Here is a 15,186-nt window from a genome sequence, read left to right on the forward strand (position 1 = left end):
GGCAGCCCAGCAGGGAAGAAATAATTCTCTCCCTGGAGCAAATAAACCTTTCGGTGCGTGACTTCACGAATTTCGTTGACAATTCTCTCCGCGGTTATCTCAAGGGTCGTTGTGCCAATTTCCGGGCCGGATGTGTTTCAGATTCCTTGCAAGCCTGAGAGCAACTGAGGACAGATAGAGAAATTCTATGTACTGTATCGGGTGTTTCTATCGATTCTGATTATCCTCCTAGTCAGTACTATCTTCACCGGTCTGTCAGAACCAAATTGGAAGTAGAGAAAATTGATTCAGAAATAGCAAAGCTATTACTAGTAGTAGCTATCGCTAAATACGAACTAGACAGTCAATATGATAGTGTGCAGATTTGTATCAGATTGCCATGTTTGGAACCCAATAGTAGCTTTAGTTTTTGTGGTAGTGCGGTGCACTTCAAACAATAGCCGTGGCCACACTACAGACTTTTTACCCAGGTAAACACGACTTGTTGACAGTTTACCTCGGGAAACTGATTTTTTTCCAGTGGCCGATTTTTCCCCTGGAGCTTGGATATGTCACGAGAACAATAGCGTTTCCCTTGACATCTACTATACCCCAAAGCGTTAGCTAGGGAAAATTCATTTCCCAATAAAAGCTCGTCTGCGAATGTCTTAATGACAGATTCGGACACACAACCCTGGGTCTGTCAGAGTGGGAAAGGAAAGATCTGGTTCTGGACGGCTTTCCTCGCGTCGAGAGTTGAATAGTAAACCGTTTTAATAACCTTGTTGCAGCTCGTCATGAGAATACAAATTGTTCTGTTTCTGTCCCTCGGTTAAAAAAAGATTCCAAATCCACCTAAGACTGAAGTGAAATTTCAAATTCTAAAGCAAAAAAATTCTTGCTATGAATTGTGCCATCGTCTTCACGCTTTGCGGTAATAAAACAAAAGGATTAACAACATTACCACACAGAGTGTTGTGTAACCTTTCAAGATGTTTTCACCCGTAGTAAAATAAACCCGAGATGAATTTACCTCGGACAATTCTGCCCTAGGTTAAACATTCAGATTATATCGGCTAGTCTGTGTCTTTTGATTTCACTGATAACCTCTTTCTTCTCTTGTAATTTATTCACGCAATTTTTTGCTCCACTTTTCTTTTAAAAATTATACTCTGTATGAAAAATAGGGAAGCGGAAGCCGTCTATATGTTACGGTGAGAGGAAAACGAAGCCGAAAAGCCTTTTAAAATCCTCATGTCATTTAACAGCAGCACCGGAAAATAACTGGGTGAAATACGACAACAAACAGGTCTGTTGGAGGCGTGCTTTAATTTCAACAAATGAGCCCCAAAATCGCCAAGAATTTGTGATGCTTATGAAACATAAAGCAGTTTCTATTTCCAAAAATGATGGAATTACCCGGCGCTAAATAACCTCGTCTAGGAGAGTGAATTTTTGACTTTGTAGAAACAATGGGCAACCTTAAGAGTTGGGTGATTGTGATCTTTGTGTTGAATTCGCGCAGTTCTTGTTGACTTTTATAACACTTGAAAGAAAAAAAAATTATCTAAAACAAAACAACAATCCGATGTCCTGCCACAGATGTATCCAGTTGTCAGCAACACGCAAGGTAACTTGATCACAGGCGACCGCTGAAATCGATGTCACTTTCGATTATTGCGATTTCCTTGTGCAGCCAGAAGGAAGAACAATAGAAAACTTGAAAGTAGCAAAAAATCTCCCAATGTTTTTTTTTCGCTGAAGGTAACTTCTAACATTTGCGGCACGAAATTAATGTTGTTTTCATGTCACAAATTTTGTTGCTGATGACAAGTTCTTTTTACCTGTACATGCTATGTATTTTAGCTGTAAATGTAACGTCTCGAAGACATGAGCTCTTGTAGTTATTCTGAAATTCGAGATGGAATAAAGTTTTTGTATGTTACCTTTAGCAGGGCGCGTGCGCACTCTTTGTAATCTGCCACTTCAGTGCTTACCATATGTTCTCGATCGACACTTCCTCAAAAACTTCCTTGTGCTCTTCCTTAAAACTGTGTATAAATAATTATTTACTTTTGCGTCAATAGTTGTTTTGCATGAAGCAGGCGAACAACATCTGTACCTTACTTAGTTCGCACTTTTGAGCGTTAAAATAGAATTTTCGGTCCTATGTTTCTGGCCGCAAGTCGTATCCTTGAAGTCTCTCATCCAGATACTAACTCCGCCGGAAAGGCCTTAACTTCAATGAACTCTTGTCATGGAAACTGTCAGAAGCTCAAAGTACACTCTTAAACTTGCTGAAGTTGAACTTCATGTCACCCTCGAAGCCAATCTTTCTCGATTCCCATTTATTTTCTTCAATTTTTCTGCTGAAGAATCCATTGATCCGAGATCACAAATCCGTTTTTGGATTTTCGATAAAAAAAACGCACCAAAGTTAACAATAACACAATAACAATAGAAATGTAAGCAAAACCCTTGCACATTTTTTATTTAGAATGACAATGAAAATGTCGACGAGTTTTGCAATAATATTGAAAGTACTGCTGTAATTTTTGAACGGCCGTAATTTTAACAGGAATATGCAATTATTATGTTAGATAAAATTAATGCCATGTACAAAATCGCCAAAGCGTTTTCATTGTGAAACATGTCATGGAGAATCAAACTCTCTTGCAACTTCGTTCCCAGGGTCTCTCTTCTATGCCTGCAAGAGACCTGCGGCTGGTCAAGTGGCACTCCTTGGCGAGGATGGCACAGTCGGTTATTGCGCGACCTTGGTGCAAGGGGTCCTGAGTTCGATTCCCGGATCTCACATCCTTGTTTCGACTTCTTTCCGTTCCGTGTAGCTTAAGTAGCTTTAAATACCCGTAAAACGGAGCACTGATGGCGAGTTATCGAAGTTAAATATGGTTGCTTTACTTTGCTTTACTTTTGTGGTAGGATTTTAGTTATATTTTGATCCCGCAACTCGTATTCGTTTGACAAGGCATTTTTAAAATAAATTATAAATCTTCACCACACAATGTAACTTTCGGAAAGGCAAAAGTAATATTCTCACAGGAGTTTCCCAAAAGAGAAGTTAAGCTAAAAACAAGAGCTTTTGCGACCGATAAGACCTTCGATGTCGAGCGATAACTATGAACGTTCACACACAAAAACGATTTCGTTAGTAGATTAGTAGCTATATTGCTAAACAGATCTAAGATCTAATTCAGGGACATCCCTAGTCACACCTGTAGAAACAGGTACATTCGAAGATGAAACTGCAAAGCTCTGCAATAAATTACCTTTGTCAGTTAGAAACTGCATGCCTAGATTTCAGTACCTTCTCCAAATCGACTTTGAACCATTTAAACACATGACTGTAGTGAGCGTAATTTTACTTTGATATTTAGTTATAGTATAGTTTTTATCTAAATACCCTTTTTTCAAAGAAATCGGCAGCACATGCTCGGTGATGTGTGACGCAACGTAGCATATGACAAGAGTACTAGCGCTCATGAGTATTTAAGTATTACGCAATTATTCCATCTTGTTCTCGTTGAACAATTCAGGCAAAATATAATCGATTACCTCGATCCTTCTCACACAAAAAATTAAGCGCAATTGAGTTAAGAAGCACTACACCGACACACCGTAACGGTTACTTTGCGCAACGCTCGCTACTCGAAAGTGTATAAACATATGACGCACCGTGACAAATGGCAAGATGTTTTTCCACAATTATGTTCACGTGATCCCTTATTCTTCGGCTAAGCTCTTCTACGTCATCATTGCCCAAGACTTATTTGCGGGCATTTGATGTGAAAACGTCATCATTCTCGATTATTTCGTTCGCACTTGCAGCTTTTAAGTCGATATTTTTCCTGGTGATACAGTCACACTACTTATGTAATACTAAATCGCTGTAACTTTATATACGCGCAAGCTACTATGATGCCTCCTCCTGCGGGTGCGGGGACAATAATAAATTAACTAAACGTTTTATGGCAACCAGCCCTAAATTCCTTAAGAGAATTAGCTTGACGCAGCCAGACAGGTACATTATTCCAAAGCACCGGACCGGTGTAGCTGAAACTTCTTTTTAGTTAGTTTGTGCGGGGTTTGAGTCTGGAGCAAGGCCATTTAATAATTTGTAGATCTTGACATCTTTATGGAATTTGCGTTGGTTTTCGAGATTTTTCAAATAAAGACGTTCAAGTAAACCAGCGGCGATGGATCAAAAACATAAAACAGCTTCTGCATAACCACAGAAAACACTTTGAGCGATATCATTTCTCAGTGTGAGCGCTGCTTCCATGGCCATTCAAGACTGCTGGAAGCCCACAAGCCAGAATGCCGTGGGAGTGGGCAAACACCTGTGAAGGTGGAGATGTCAAAAGGTGAAAAAAAGGATAAACTGCTTTTCTCATAACCACTACAAGCAACTTCCCGCACTGACTTGGAGGCCATCCCAACAAGCTTTGCATAACGTGCAATGGTGTGGATACCCAATGTATGGCCATATGAATTTAGCGCAGAAGAACCCCACTAAGCGTCATTTGGATGCCTGGGGGCACCGCGAGGAGCTCCTCTCGGACAAGGCCACTTTGTGACCTTTTCGACAGACAGTAAATCACAACTTGGCTAGGTTTGGTGACCGAGCCTCCAAGACGTTGCACCTCGGGAGGTTATCACACGACACCTGCCAACCTCCAATAGAGGTTTTGCACGGAAGCCATGTGATCCCGTGTTGCATGGCAGGAACAATGAAAATGTTTTGCATTAGAAAGAACATTTTTTTTCCATGTGAAAAAGAATCTATTGTTCCTGACATGCGAAGTGACTGCCGCGTAAAACTCTATTGGCCAAGCTAATAGAGGTACTGGAGTCCAACACCTAAAGGGATTTCTTTCCTCCAAACCGACAGCGTGACCATAAACCACGGAGCGAGGATTTGACGCAAGATATTTTTCTTTGTTGGCATCTTCAGGCTTTTGACTAGTTGGAAGGGTCACCTCGTTGTTCAGAACAGTGACGATACCATCAGCCGAATTACTCAATTCGTTGGACACTCTCCAAGTGGAAGGCGCATTTTCTGAGCGGATTAGTGCCCAAACAATCGTAGCGTAGTGTATGTTATGCACGGCATACATGATCTCGCGCCACAGGTCAATCTGGAGAAGCTTTGACTTGTATTGAGAGCTCCATTATAGATGAGACAGAGACCGTTATCGACCTCTTTGACTTGGCTAGAAGCGCCGCCTCCTTACGGCGCGAGCCCACGTTTGTGACTGTGAGGGGAACTTGTCAGAGTACGTTTTGCAGCCATGTGGAAGGTGGTCGTGGACTTCGTTTAGCTTTGACGTATCGAGTTTCGAATATGTAATGCTCCGCGGGGAAGGCACAAAGCTCTGCCAGATCGCCTGCTTCATAAGCCACACTCGAGCTACATCTTCATAGACACCAGCTGATGCTCAGAGTTTTTTAATTAGTGTAAGCCCCTTACCTTAGCCACGAGGGCTGTTTTAAACGGTATCAGCTGAGCATTTCGTCCTTATTCCAGCAGCTTGATCAGTCTTCAACGGCAGAAACTAAATGCTTCCGACTTCCGATTGATAGGATGTAGAAGTCTTCGAATTTGTGCACGACCGATTTTCTCAAACGGCTTTTTAACACTAGTGAACGACTGAGTAGGAAATCCCCGCACATATGCTAAGATGCCATGGTTATAAGTTGCTGGCACGGTTCTGCCTTCAAACGTCTTTGGTTGAGGCACAGTTAACTAAGCTAAACAGAGTATTTGTCCCCTGAGCAGCCAACTAAGCTCACGAAGAAAATCAGTGGTCGATTTCATGTTGTTCCGTAGCTAAGGGCGTTTTTATATTGCTTTCCTGTTTCTATCGTGACGTATTCCAGGGCAATTAGTCCTGCATCTACTTTAGCTATAATTAGCTATAGATTCTCATATGGTACAACTAACAGCATTGTTGTTATGTAAGACAGTGTTGTGGAGTCGGCAATCATAACAGGAAGTTCTCTTTAATTTTTGAAATTGGTTTAAGCTCCTGCTTTGAGCCACCTTAAAGGACACTTCCTAATGTTTATCCAAATTCTGCGTGTATTTCAGAAGAAAACAAAAGTCTTTGTGCCCTCTTCCCGCCCTGGCCCCAAAGCTGTTAATTCTCTGGAATCGATCCATTGAGCCAATGTTTTCCTTTCGAACATGTCCTTTGTTCAAGTGAGCTTAGACAAAGGGAATTTCCACTTTAATGAAGCTGTAAGTCACGTTCGGTCTTCTCGAAGGCTTTATTGTCGTTACTCCTAATGGATCGTGCCGCCAGTAAATAACCGATATTAAATACCTAAATACCTAATGTTAAACCGTCAAAGAAAATCTTCTAATACAAAGCGAATTCCGACTAATTTGGCCATTCCAGTAAAAAAACGTCGTGCACTTTTGAAACGGAACAATCTAGATATTCTCCCAATCTGACCGCACCATTCTCAGTGGCATTTTTATTTGAATTGAGTTCCAGCTAATAGATTTTTTTCCATCAGTCGTCATTGGAAAGCTTTTGATTGTTTATTTTTCTGTATCCTTCCTCTTTTAGCTCCTTTAAAGAAGAGGTCGCTAAAAAGCAGAGTGCCTTCTACTACCAATCATCAACTTGGTGGATGTTGCAGTGGATATCGAGACAAAGAGAGGTTATGGAACAATTTCCAGCAGCGTCGAGCTCGCATCCAGCCCCTCGGGAATATGATCGCGACTTGCAGTGTCCAAGTCTTTCTGGAGAACAAGAAGAACGTACCTATCTTCAGGTTGAGAGGTGGCCTTGTTATGCTGCTTACGAAGATGAGAGACAAGACAACTCAGAGGCCAGTAGAACCCTAATTGTACAAAATGCACCTCCCTTCATGGAGAAAGAGGTAAGAGGTCCCCAAACGGAGGTTTTTTATACAATAAAGGTTCTCGTTACAGTTGCAAGTAGACAAGTAATCAACGAAAGTTTGCGCACAATTCTTAATTGCCCGAAAAAGGAAGAAAAATTACAATGCAATTGAAGAATTGCTAAATAAGTTCTGAGCAATTAATTGTATGCTCTCGGAAATGAACGATTCCAGAGTTTGAGTATAATTCACGCAGAAATGAACAGAGCCTCAACGAGAAGCCCTCAGCCTCCCCTCCCCCCCCCCCCCCCCTCCCTCAACATCAGGAACACTGCAATAGTAGTGTAGGAAAACACCGTTCCTTTGCCAGTCCCAACTCTGAAGTGCACTCATGAATCAATCTTAGCCATTCATATGGTAATTTTTAACTCATTCTGCGCATGCGCCTAAAGTCGAGTGATTCTCAATTTCCTTCCCAGAGTCTTCGTTCCCCTTGACCAGCGGGTCGGGTTACGAGAGACTCTACGATAATCCGTTTAGATAAAGTTTTTGATTGGCTTAAAGTCTGACCATGAACAATCGATTTTGGTAACGAGGCGAGTGCGAGCACCGTATGATTGTTTGGATTGGTTCGTTGATTAGTTTGGAGCCTAAGAAAAGAGTGAGAACCTATTAAATCTAATGGAATGGAATCGTCTGTCACTGAGTAATTATGTCTTAAAAATGTAGTCATACCGAGTCTTCAAATTGCTGTATATCATTATATGAATCCATAAGACCTTCTCCTATAGTTACTTACGTACATGTGAGTTCCTTTGAAAGGTGCGAGAACCGTTAGCAGATGAGTTTTTGGGTAGAGAAAGAGTTACTGATGCAAAAAGAACTCGTTTGGCTTGTGACAGTGTTGTTGAACGCTTTGAAAAAATCGTGGAAGGCCGGTCTCTCTGGCATGCAAAGCAATCCTTTCGGTTGGTTGAAAAATTTACTCGCATTTCATTTGGGTTCATTACACTGTACTGTTCTCAACCTCCATTGGAAGAAGAGGCCAAATCAGATATAGAGAATCAAATCAATGAAATGAGATGTATAACTCACATCCAATGGAACTTGTCTTACATTTTAGGTACATGTACTTAGAAAAAATGGAAACTTGAGTTGTTGATTTTGTTATGCAAATACTTAGCTTAATGGCAAAATAAAAAGTCAGTTACAATAATGACACCATTCTCTTGAGTAATAAGGAGTTTTTTTGTCCGTAATTGCGCAGCCCACAGTATTAATTACAGTAGCAATTATTATTTGCTTTTTGAAGCCACAGTGTTTGAGACTTCATAGGTTTGTTGACTGTATGAGTTCTGGCCCCAGTTGTGTGAAGGGTGGATAGTGCTATCCACTGGATAAATCACTATCTACTGGTTAATGTAATATTTATAATAATACTAATACTAATACTAAAACTACTCCTACTACTACTACTACTACTACTACTACTACTACTACTACTACTACTACTACTACTACTAATAATAATAAAAATAATATTAATAATAATAATATTAATAATAATAATAATAACAATAATAAACAAACTTGAACTTTGAACTTTGTTTTGTCGATAACTCAATTGGTTTTGGTAGTGTTTATCTGCTGGATAGTGATTTATCTGGCCCCAGTTGTTCTAAAGGTGGATAACGCTATCTACCGGACAAATCACTATACACTGGAAAGTGCAGTTGGTTCCACTGTTATTTATACACTGGATAGTGATTTATCCGGCTGATAGCGCTATCCATCATTTGAACAATTGGGTAGCGCTATTCACTTTTTGAACAACTGAGGCAAGGTCTTTATCCAACCTGCCTCCTTTGTCGATGAGGACAAAGGAGGCAGAGAAAAGAGACCCTGGGAACGAGGTTCGTCTTGATCATCTCTCAGTTTTATCTAACTTTATTTAATCCATGTTGCCTCTCTATATGTACCCGCATGCAACTTAATACCGACAAATGTTTGATAGACTTTGTGACAAATTCTGTGATCGGTTAGCATCCCATTTAATGGAAGGGACAAAGTTTTTGACTGCTTAACCCATTGACACCTCAAACGCCCTAGGATGACCCAGTTGACGACTAGAATCTCCCTGGCATTAGACAGAGTAAAATCTGTCAAGTCTCACTCCCAGGGGTCAAAGGGGATCAGTGATACCCCATGTTACTCTACAGAAAACAGAGCTAAGTACTGGCATCAATGAAATACCTGGCTCATTTAGTTTCATGATCTTGACACAGACTTTATGCTTTTACAGTGTGTTTGGGAGCAACTTTACAGAAGCCTATATTTCCGATAAATTACAACTATTTTGTGAAGCAAAAGGAGACGGTAACATTGCAGACTGTGCGGTATTAGGGACTTTACGATTGTACACGACGATAGACTGGGACGGTTAGATGAGTGTCATATCACGCAAAATCCCAGTGACATTTGACCGTCGTGCTTCTGGGACGGTATGTTTTCGTCGGGTTTCTCGCCGTGGAATCAACGGTGAAAGCGGTACGAATTGATCCATACTTATTCGCACTATTTTAGTCTTTTCCTTTATTATGCATTGAAAACTGATCACCCAATGGGTTAAATGTGCATTTGGTTGTGTTTGTCTTGATTTATCTATCGCTGAAATGAAAAAATTTAGCGAAAATTCTGAGTTCATTCAAAGACATCACTCGGCCACATCGCGGTAGCGTTATCCATAATCCACCATGACACAGGAGGAAAGCAGAAAAGAAGGGTAAAAGAGATAATTGTAGCCGCATTTTTTGTTTATGAACCAATTTCCCTTAGCGGATTTACACTTGCTAGAATCCAAGGAATCTCCCAGTAAGGATAAAGAGGATTCACTGATTCGTATTCATAGTATAAAATAAGAAATTCCCGTCGCTAATTGAACCTTCTGCAAACGAAATTACAAGATAATTTCTCGCTTCTTCAAAAGACTGTTTATTCCACCGTCCTACGGTCGTGTTGGCCGAATCTTAAGTTAAAAAATTTCGCGCCTTTCTACCGTACCCGTCCAAAGTCTCCGGTATACGCATCCAACCGTCCCAGCTTACCGTTGTCCACTATCTTAAAGTCCCTATTAGTCACTTGAGAACGTATTCCAAACATCCCCTCAATTTAAATTTTGTCAGTTGACGGTTAAGTTTGTCAGTAAATTATACTGTCTATTTTGAAGTCAGACTGACCTCTTCATGTTGGTTTGTACAATTGTCAATAGTTTCTAATGTAAGTTATTTTTTATGCCAACAAAAGAAATGTTTAGGTTCAAGGTTGTAAACAAGTATCCGTTCCTGTTTGGAGTGTTAAAATCAACAGCCTTAGGCTTTTTTGCATTGCTAGTCAGAGAGTTGAAGAGAATAGTACCATTTCAAAACTTGTATGGTGCTGGCCACCCTACAGAAAGCCTTTGGCAGTGAAGAGAGGATGACATTATTTGTGGGGTAAGATGGGAAATGAACATTCTCAGGATAATATACAATGTATATATAATATTGTTACATCCAATCTGTCAAATTTGATGGTTCAAAATAAGTACTGACCTCCAATTATCTGGAAAAATGGAATATAAAGTGCATTAAGGATGATTAGTCTTAGCCTCATGAAGAACTTTTGGCTTTTGCAGTTTTAATTTTGCTTGAAACATAATTTCATTGACCTTTCGGTATGCATCTCTCTGCTCTCTCAAAGGAATTTGACGATGTTACTTAAACGATTATGTGAATTAAACTGTTCTAAGTGGGGATGTTCATATGCTTCTGGAAGTAAGTTCATACAAACAGAGTCTTTAAATCTGCTCTGTTTGAGGTACATTACATGGTTAACCTATAGAGTATCCAAGAAAGCCAACATGTTTGCACTGAGTTTCTTGAGAGTATTGTCAAAAAAAAAAATGCCCTGTATAGAAAAGGTGTCTCTACTCTTTAAGCTTAAAGTCAATAGCCTCTTATTACATGTATTAACAGTTGCACCACCACAGGAGCTTGAACTAACCTTCATGCAAGGGTTTTATTAGAAGCTGGGACCTAGGTACTAGCACCTGTCTTGCACTGAGTACAGTACCCGCCATTGCTCAAAGGAGGTCTCAAGATCAAGAGCTAGAGTATATATAGGGGTGCACGTTCACTCTGTCATAAGGTCCCTTCTACTTTCAAACTTAATGCAACCCTGCCACGTAAACATACCTGAGTCCATTTCTTGATTTGTCGCACAACAGGCAAGAAATAGTACAGAACATGACCATGTCAGGCAAGGGTCAGGCAATTAACTCACACCATGGCAAACCATGTTATGTTAGCGGTATGTAGTACTAATACTAATGTGGTCAATTAAATTGTCACACTGGAAAGTTTTCACAGGGCTGCCATAAAGGACATTCACCTGTACCAGCTGTTAAACCTGAGCTCACATTGTGAAGGAAATGAAAACTAGAATCAGTTTTTTTATATATTGCAGGTGAAAATTTAATGACAGCCCTGTTTAATGCTGGTTTTTTGGGTGTGTGCTTTGCGTTAGTTCCAGGAAAATGGAAAATGGACAGTGATAGATTTTAATTACAAAAGTTGTTTTTGTGTAACACTTTTCATTTATTTCATTTCACTCACTTTAAGATCTACACCATCTCCTCAAGAGAGTTTCTTTTTCATGTTAGTTTGAGCTTACAAACTGTTTTCATTTCTAGGGACTTATCTCATTTGCTAAATAGTTTGGCTGATTTCATGCCGCATAGAATTTTCAAAATCATTAGTGTTTTTAGGCGTTTAAGTTTCAGAAAATTGTATTTGTTCTGCAACATTAATTTTTTTAATGAAGTTTAACTGAGTTGTTTTTTTTTTATTATGGCTTGTATGTATTGCCTTGTGTATGTATGTACACTGTATATATATTTCCTAAATTTGCAAAAGCACATTATATGTTCATGGAAGAATAATATTCTAAAATTAAACATGTTTATTTGCCCAGCTAGAAGTATACATCTCTATTCAAGAATTTTCATTATTTGGTGGACAGCAGTCATTTTCTTTTTATACAAAATAATGAAAAGCAGCAAAATGATACTTCCCTCAAGACCTCTACTTCTTTAGAACATCAAGGAAACTCCTACCCAAAGAACTCATCTTCTTTTGAAAAGAATCCTAAACCTTCTCTGGTGACGAAGAATCTAACTTGAAAGGTCCTTCAAAGAAGACATAGTCTTATGATTAATGGAATGATTTATTCTTTTGGAAAGAATCTCGTTTTAGAGTCTGGTGTTTCGCTCTCCTTCATCTTCCACGATACAAAACAAAGATAGTCTTTTAACATTTGAAACTAATCCCGGATCAGTGCATTTAGCAGCGACACAATCTGCTTTACACTTCCACGTTACACAAATTCTAATCGAAAATCTTAGGCAACACTTGACAACACAGCCCGTTGGTAACATATTCAGCACAGAATTTTGTCCAGGCATATCGCTCCAACACGTCATATTGTTTCTTTTTCAGTTCTAGGTTGGGATATCCTAATTTTGCTAAAGAAAATTGCATGCCATCGTGAAAAAATCCTCCACTCGCTTCGCCATTTTGGCGTTACGCCTACGCCTGCGCAATGGTGTTCATGACAAGAATCGTCATTCGAAACGGATTATCCCAGAGTCTCTCGTAACCCGACCCACTAGTCAAGGGGAACGAAGACTCTGGGAACGAGATTGAGTGATTCTTGGAGACCCATCGGCAATGCGCGGTAAGTAGAATGTTCTTTAGAAAAGAAGGATGTTCTTATCATTGTTTCATTTAACAAATAGGCGTTGCCTTTTGATGATAGATTCATTTTGATCAGACGATTAGTGATTGACACATTCCGTACATTGACCTAAAATCATTAGCTTAGTTTTAAACCAGTTATCTAGAAGAATCGAAAGTAGAGAGAAGTCGGTTTCATAGTCTATTTAAAAATCCGCTTACCTGAACCTGCTAACCTGTAGAGTGAGACCGTTTTAACGACCCGCCACAGAATTAAGTTTCCAATCACGTTTTCTGAATTTGCTACGAGATTTCAGATTTATTTGAGTTGTCCTGATTTCGAATTATATATGTATTTCTTTTAGATCGAATAATTATTAAAGACTTGATAATATTATACGGTTTGTGGTGGTCGCCTGAGCTGATCAGTTCCGAGTAAGGAAACATTTCATTCGATTTCTTGGCTGTAACAAAGAATTACGCAAGAGCACATGGCTGAGGAAGCCCTGAAAGCTACGAAAACCGATCGGAGGACTGCCAAAGGAACGCTTACTAGATGTGGAAAGTCCTTAGCAAAGTTAATAGAGGCGAAAAGACCAGAGCATGAGGTAAGAGATGGTCTGAGTAAACTACAATTAGCCTTTGACAATCTTGTGGAGAAGCACGAAAATTATTCACGATTAATCGAAGATGACAGTGAGTTCGAAGTACAAGAGGTGTGGATGGCAGATTGTCAAGAAGTCTTTATGTCGATGGAAATGGGCGCAAAAACATATTTGGATTCTTTCTTAAGTCAGGGAAAGGCCCCTTTGAAAAACTGTGATACATCTATAGCCTCTAAAACGAAACATAATGGTGTTGCTGGGCCAGGAAGTAATGGCATTCCAAATATGCAAATAGAAGACGGCGCCCCTATTGTAAGTTCTGGTGATGATAACCCTATTAACACAACAAGTCCCGGAAATAATGATGTCACCTTAAACCATGAAAACACGTCCTTTGTTTCTGGGAATGAAATACATGATAGCATCCAAAACAACTCCAACGCTACAACAGGCGGTTGTGGATTTAAGATGGAAAAGCCCAAGATGCCAAAATTTACCGGAAACGTAAGAGAGTATGCCATTTTTCGTGCCGATTTTAAGCATGCGATAGAGTCGAGATACAGCAAAAGGGATGCGATAACTTTTCTTCGCACATGTCTGGAAGACAAGCCATTAGAATTAATTAAAGGGATAGGCTCGAACTATGGCGCAGCGTGAGATTATTTGGAAGCTATTTACGGAAATCCAAGGTTCGTGTCCGATACAATCACTCAAGACATAGTGAAGTTTAGAGCTCTACAACCGGGAGAGGATGCAAGATTTTGCGACTTAGTTCACCTAGGTTAAACCGTGTGTTTGTGAAGCTGACAAGCTAACGCAAGCTGAAAGAGAGGAAGCGGAAATCATTTTAAAGTCGTCTGAAAAGGTGGGAAAGCAGTGGAAGGTACCGTACCCCTGGAAGAAAAATCCCATGCTGTTGCCGGATAATAAGTCATTAGCGATGAAACGGTTGGAAAGTACGGAAAGACGCCTTAAGAAAAACCCAGAGAAAGGAGTGGCTTAGGACAAACAGATGGAAGAAATGAAACAGATGAAATTTTCAATAAAACTGTCTGAAAAAGAAATGGATAATTACAAAGGCCCAGTACATTATATTCCACACCATGCGGTGATTCGACCCGAGAAGAAAAGCACACCTGTACGAATCGTCTTCAATTCCTCCTCAGTCTATCAAGGTCACGCACTGAACGATTATTGGCTTAAGGGACCCGATATGTTGAACAATCTTTTTGGAGTCGTCTTGAGGTTTAGAGAAAAAGAAGTAGCATTGATGGGTGACATATCAAAAATGTATCACCGAGTACTCATCCAGGAAGAAGATCAACATGTCCATCGGTTCCTGTGGAGAAATTTGGAAACGGACAGAAAATCAGATGTGTACGTAAAAACAGTCCTGACGTTTGGTGATAAGCCAGCCCCGGCTATGGCCCAAATTGCATTAAGAAAAACAGCGGAAGAAAACAAGAAGGACTACCCGGAAGCAGCCGAGGTGCTCACAAAGAATTCCTACATGGATGATATTTGTGGTTCTGTAGACACTGTAGCGCAGGCTCAGACGTTGACAGGGGATCTAGACAAAGTACTCGAGAGTGGAGGGTTTGCCGTGAAGGACTGGACGTCAAACAAAGTTCTGAACAACACAGAAAATCAGGAAAAGGGATTCAAGATGTTCCAGGAAGAAGTTGAAGAAAAGGTGCTTGGAGTAATTTGGAATTACGTTACAGATGAGTTCAGCTTCAAAGTTAAAGTGGATTTACCGCCTCTGACAGGTCATTCAGTTGACCTTGGAATAAAAATGACCAAGAGAACGCTTCTCAGTCAAGTTGCTCGCTTCTACGACCCCATTGGATTCGCTGCTGCATTTGTCATCAGAGCCAAAATAGGCTTGCAAGAGCTGTGGCAAATTGGTCTTCATTGGGACGATGAGCTTGCTTATGATGTACAAGAAAAGTGGATCC

The 15,186-nt window shown here is 40.1% G+C and overlaps 2 protein-coding genes across 2 annotated transcripts in view; both read left to right on the forward strand.

Annotated features, from left to right (window-relative positions):
• The window catches only part of LOC138015773 (uncharacterized), a 69,151-nt gene that overhangs the window by 17,963 nt on the left and 36,002 nt on the right, over positions 1-15,186 (forward strand). The window contains exon 2 of the mRNA XM_068862884.1: positions 6,576-6,891. Coding sequence (XP_068718985.1) covers positions 6,640-6,891 — 252 coding nt within the window. The 5' untranslated portion in view covers positions 6,576-6,639. The remainder of the gene's footprint in view (positions 1-6,575; positions 6,892-15,186) is intronic.
• The window catches only part of LOC138015772 (uncharacterized), a 6,217-nt gene continuing 4,275 nt past the window's right edge, over positions 13,245-15,186 (forward strand). The window contains exon 1 of the mRNA XM_068862883.1: positions 13,245-15,186. This exon is cut by the window's right edge and continues 3,111 nt beyond it. Coding sequence (XP_068718984.1) covers positions 14,241-15,186 — 946 coding nt within the window. The 5' untranslated portion in view covers positions 13,245-14,240.

The sequence above is a fragment of the Montipora capricornis genome, chromosome 9 (assembly GCF_036669925.1).
Source record: "Montipora capricornis isolate CH-2021 chromosome 9, ASM3666992v2, whole genome shotgun sequence".
In the NCBI taxonomy this organism is placed as follows: domain Eukaryota; kingdom Metazoa; phylum Cnidaria; class Anthozoa; order Scleractinia; family Acroporidae; genus Montipora; species Montipora capricornis.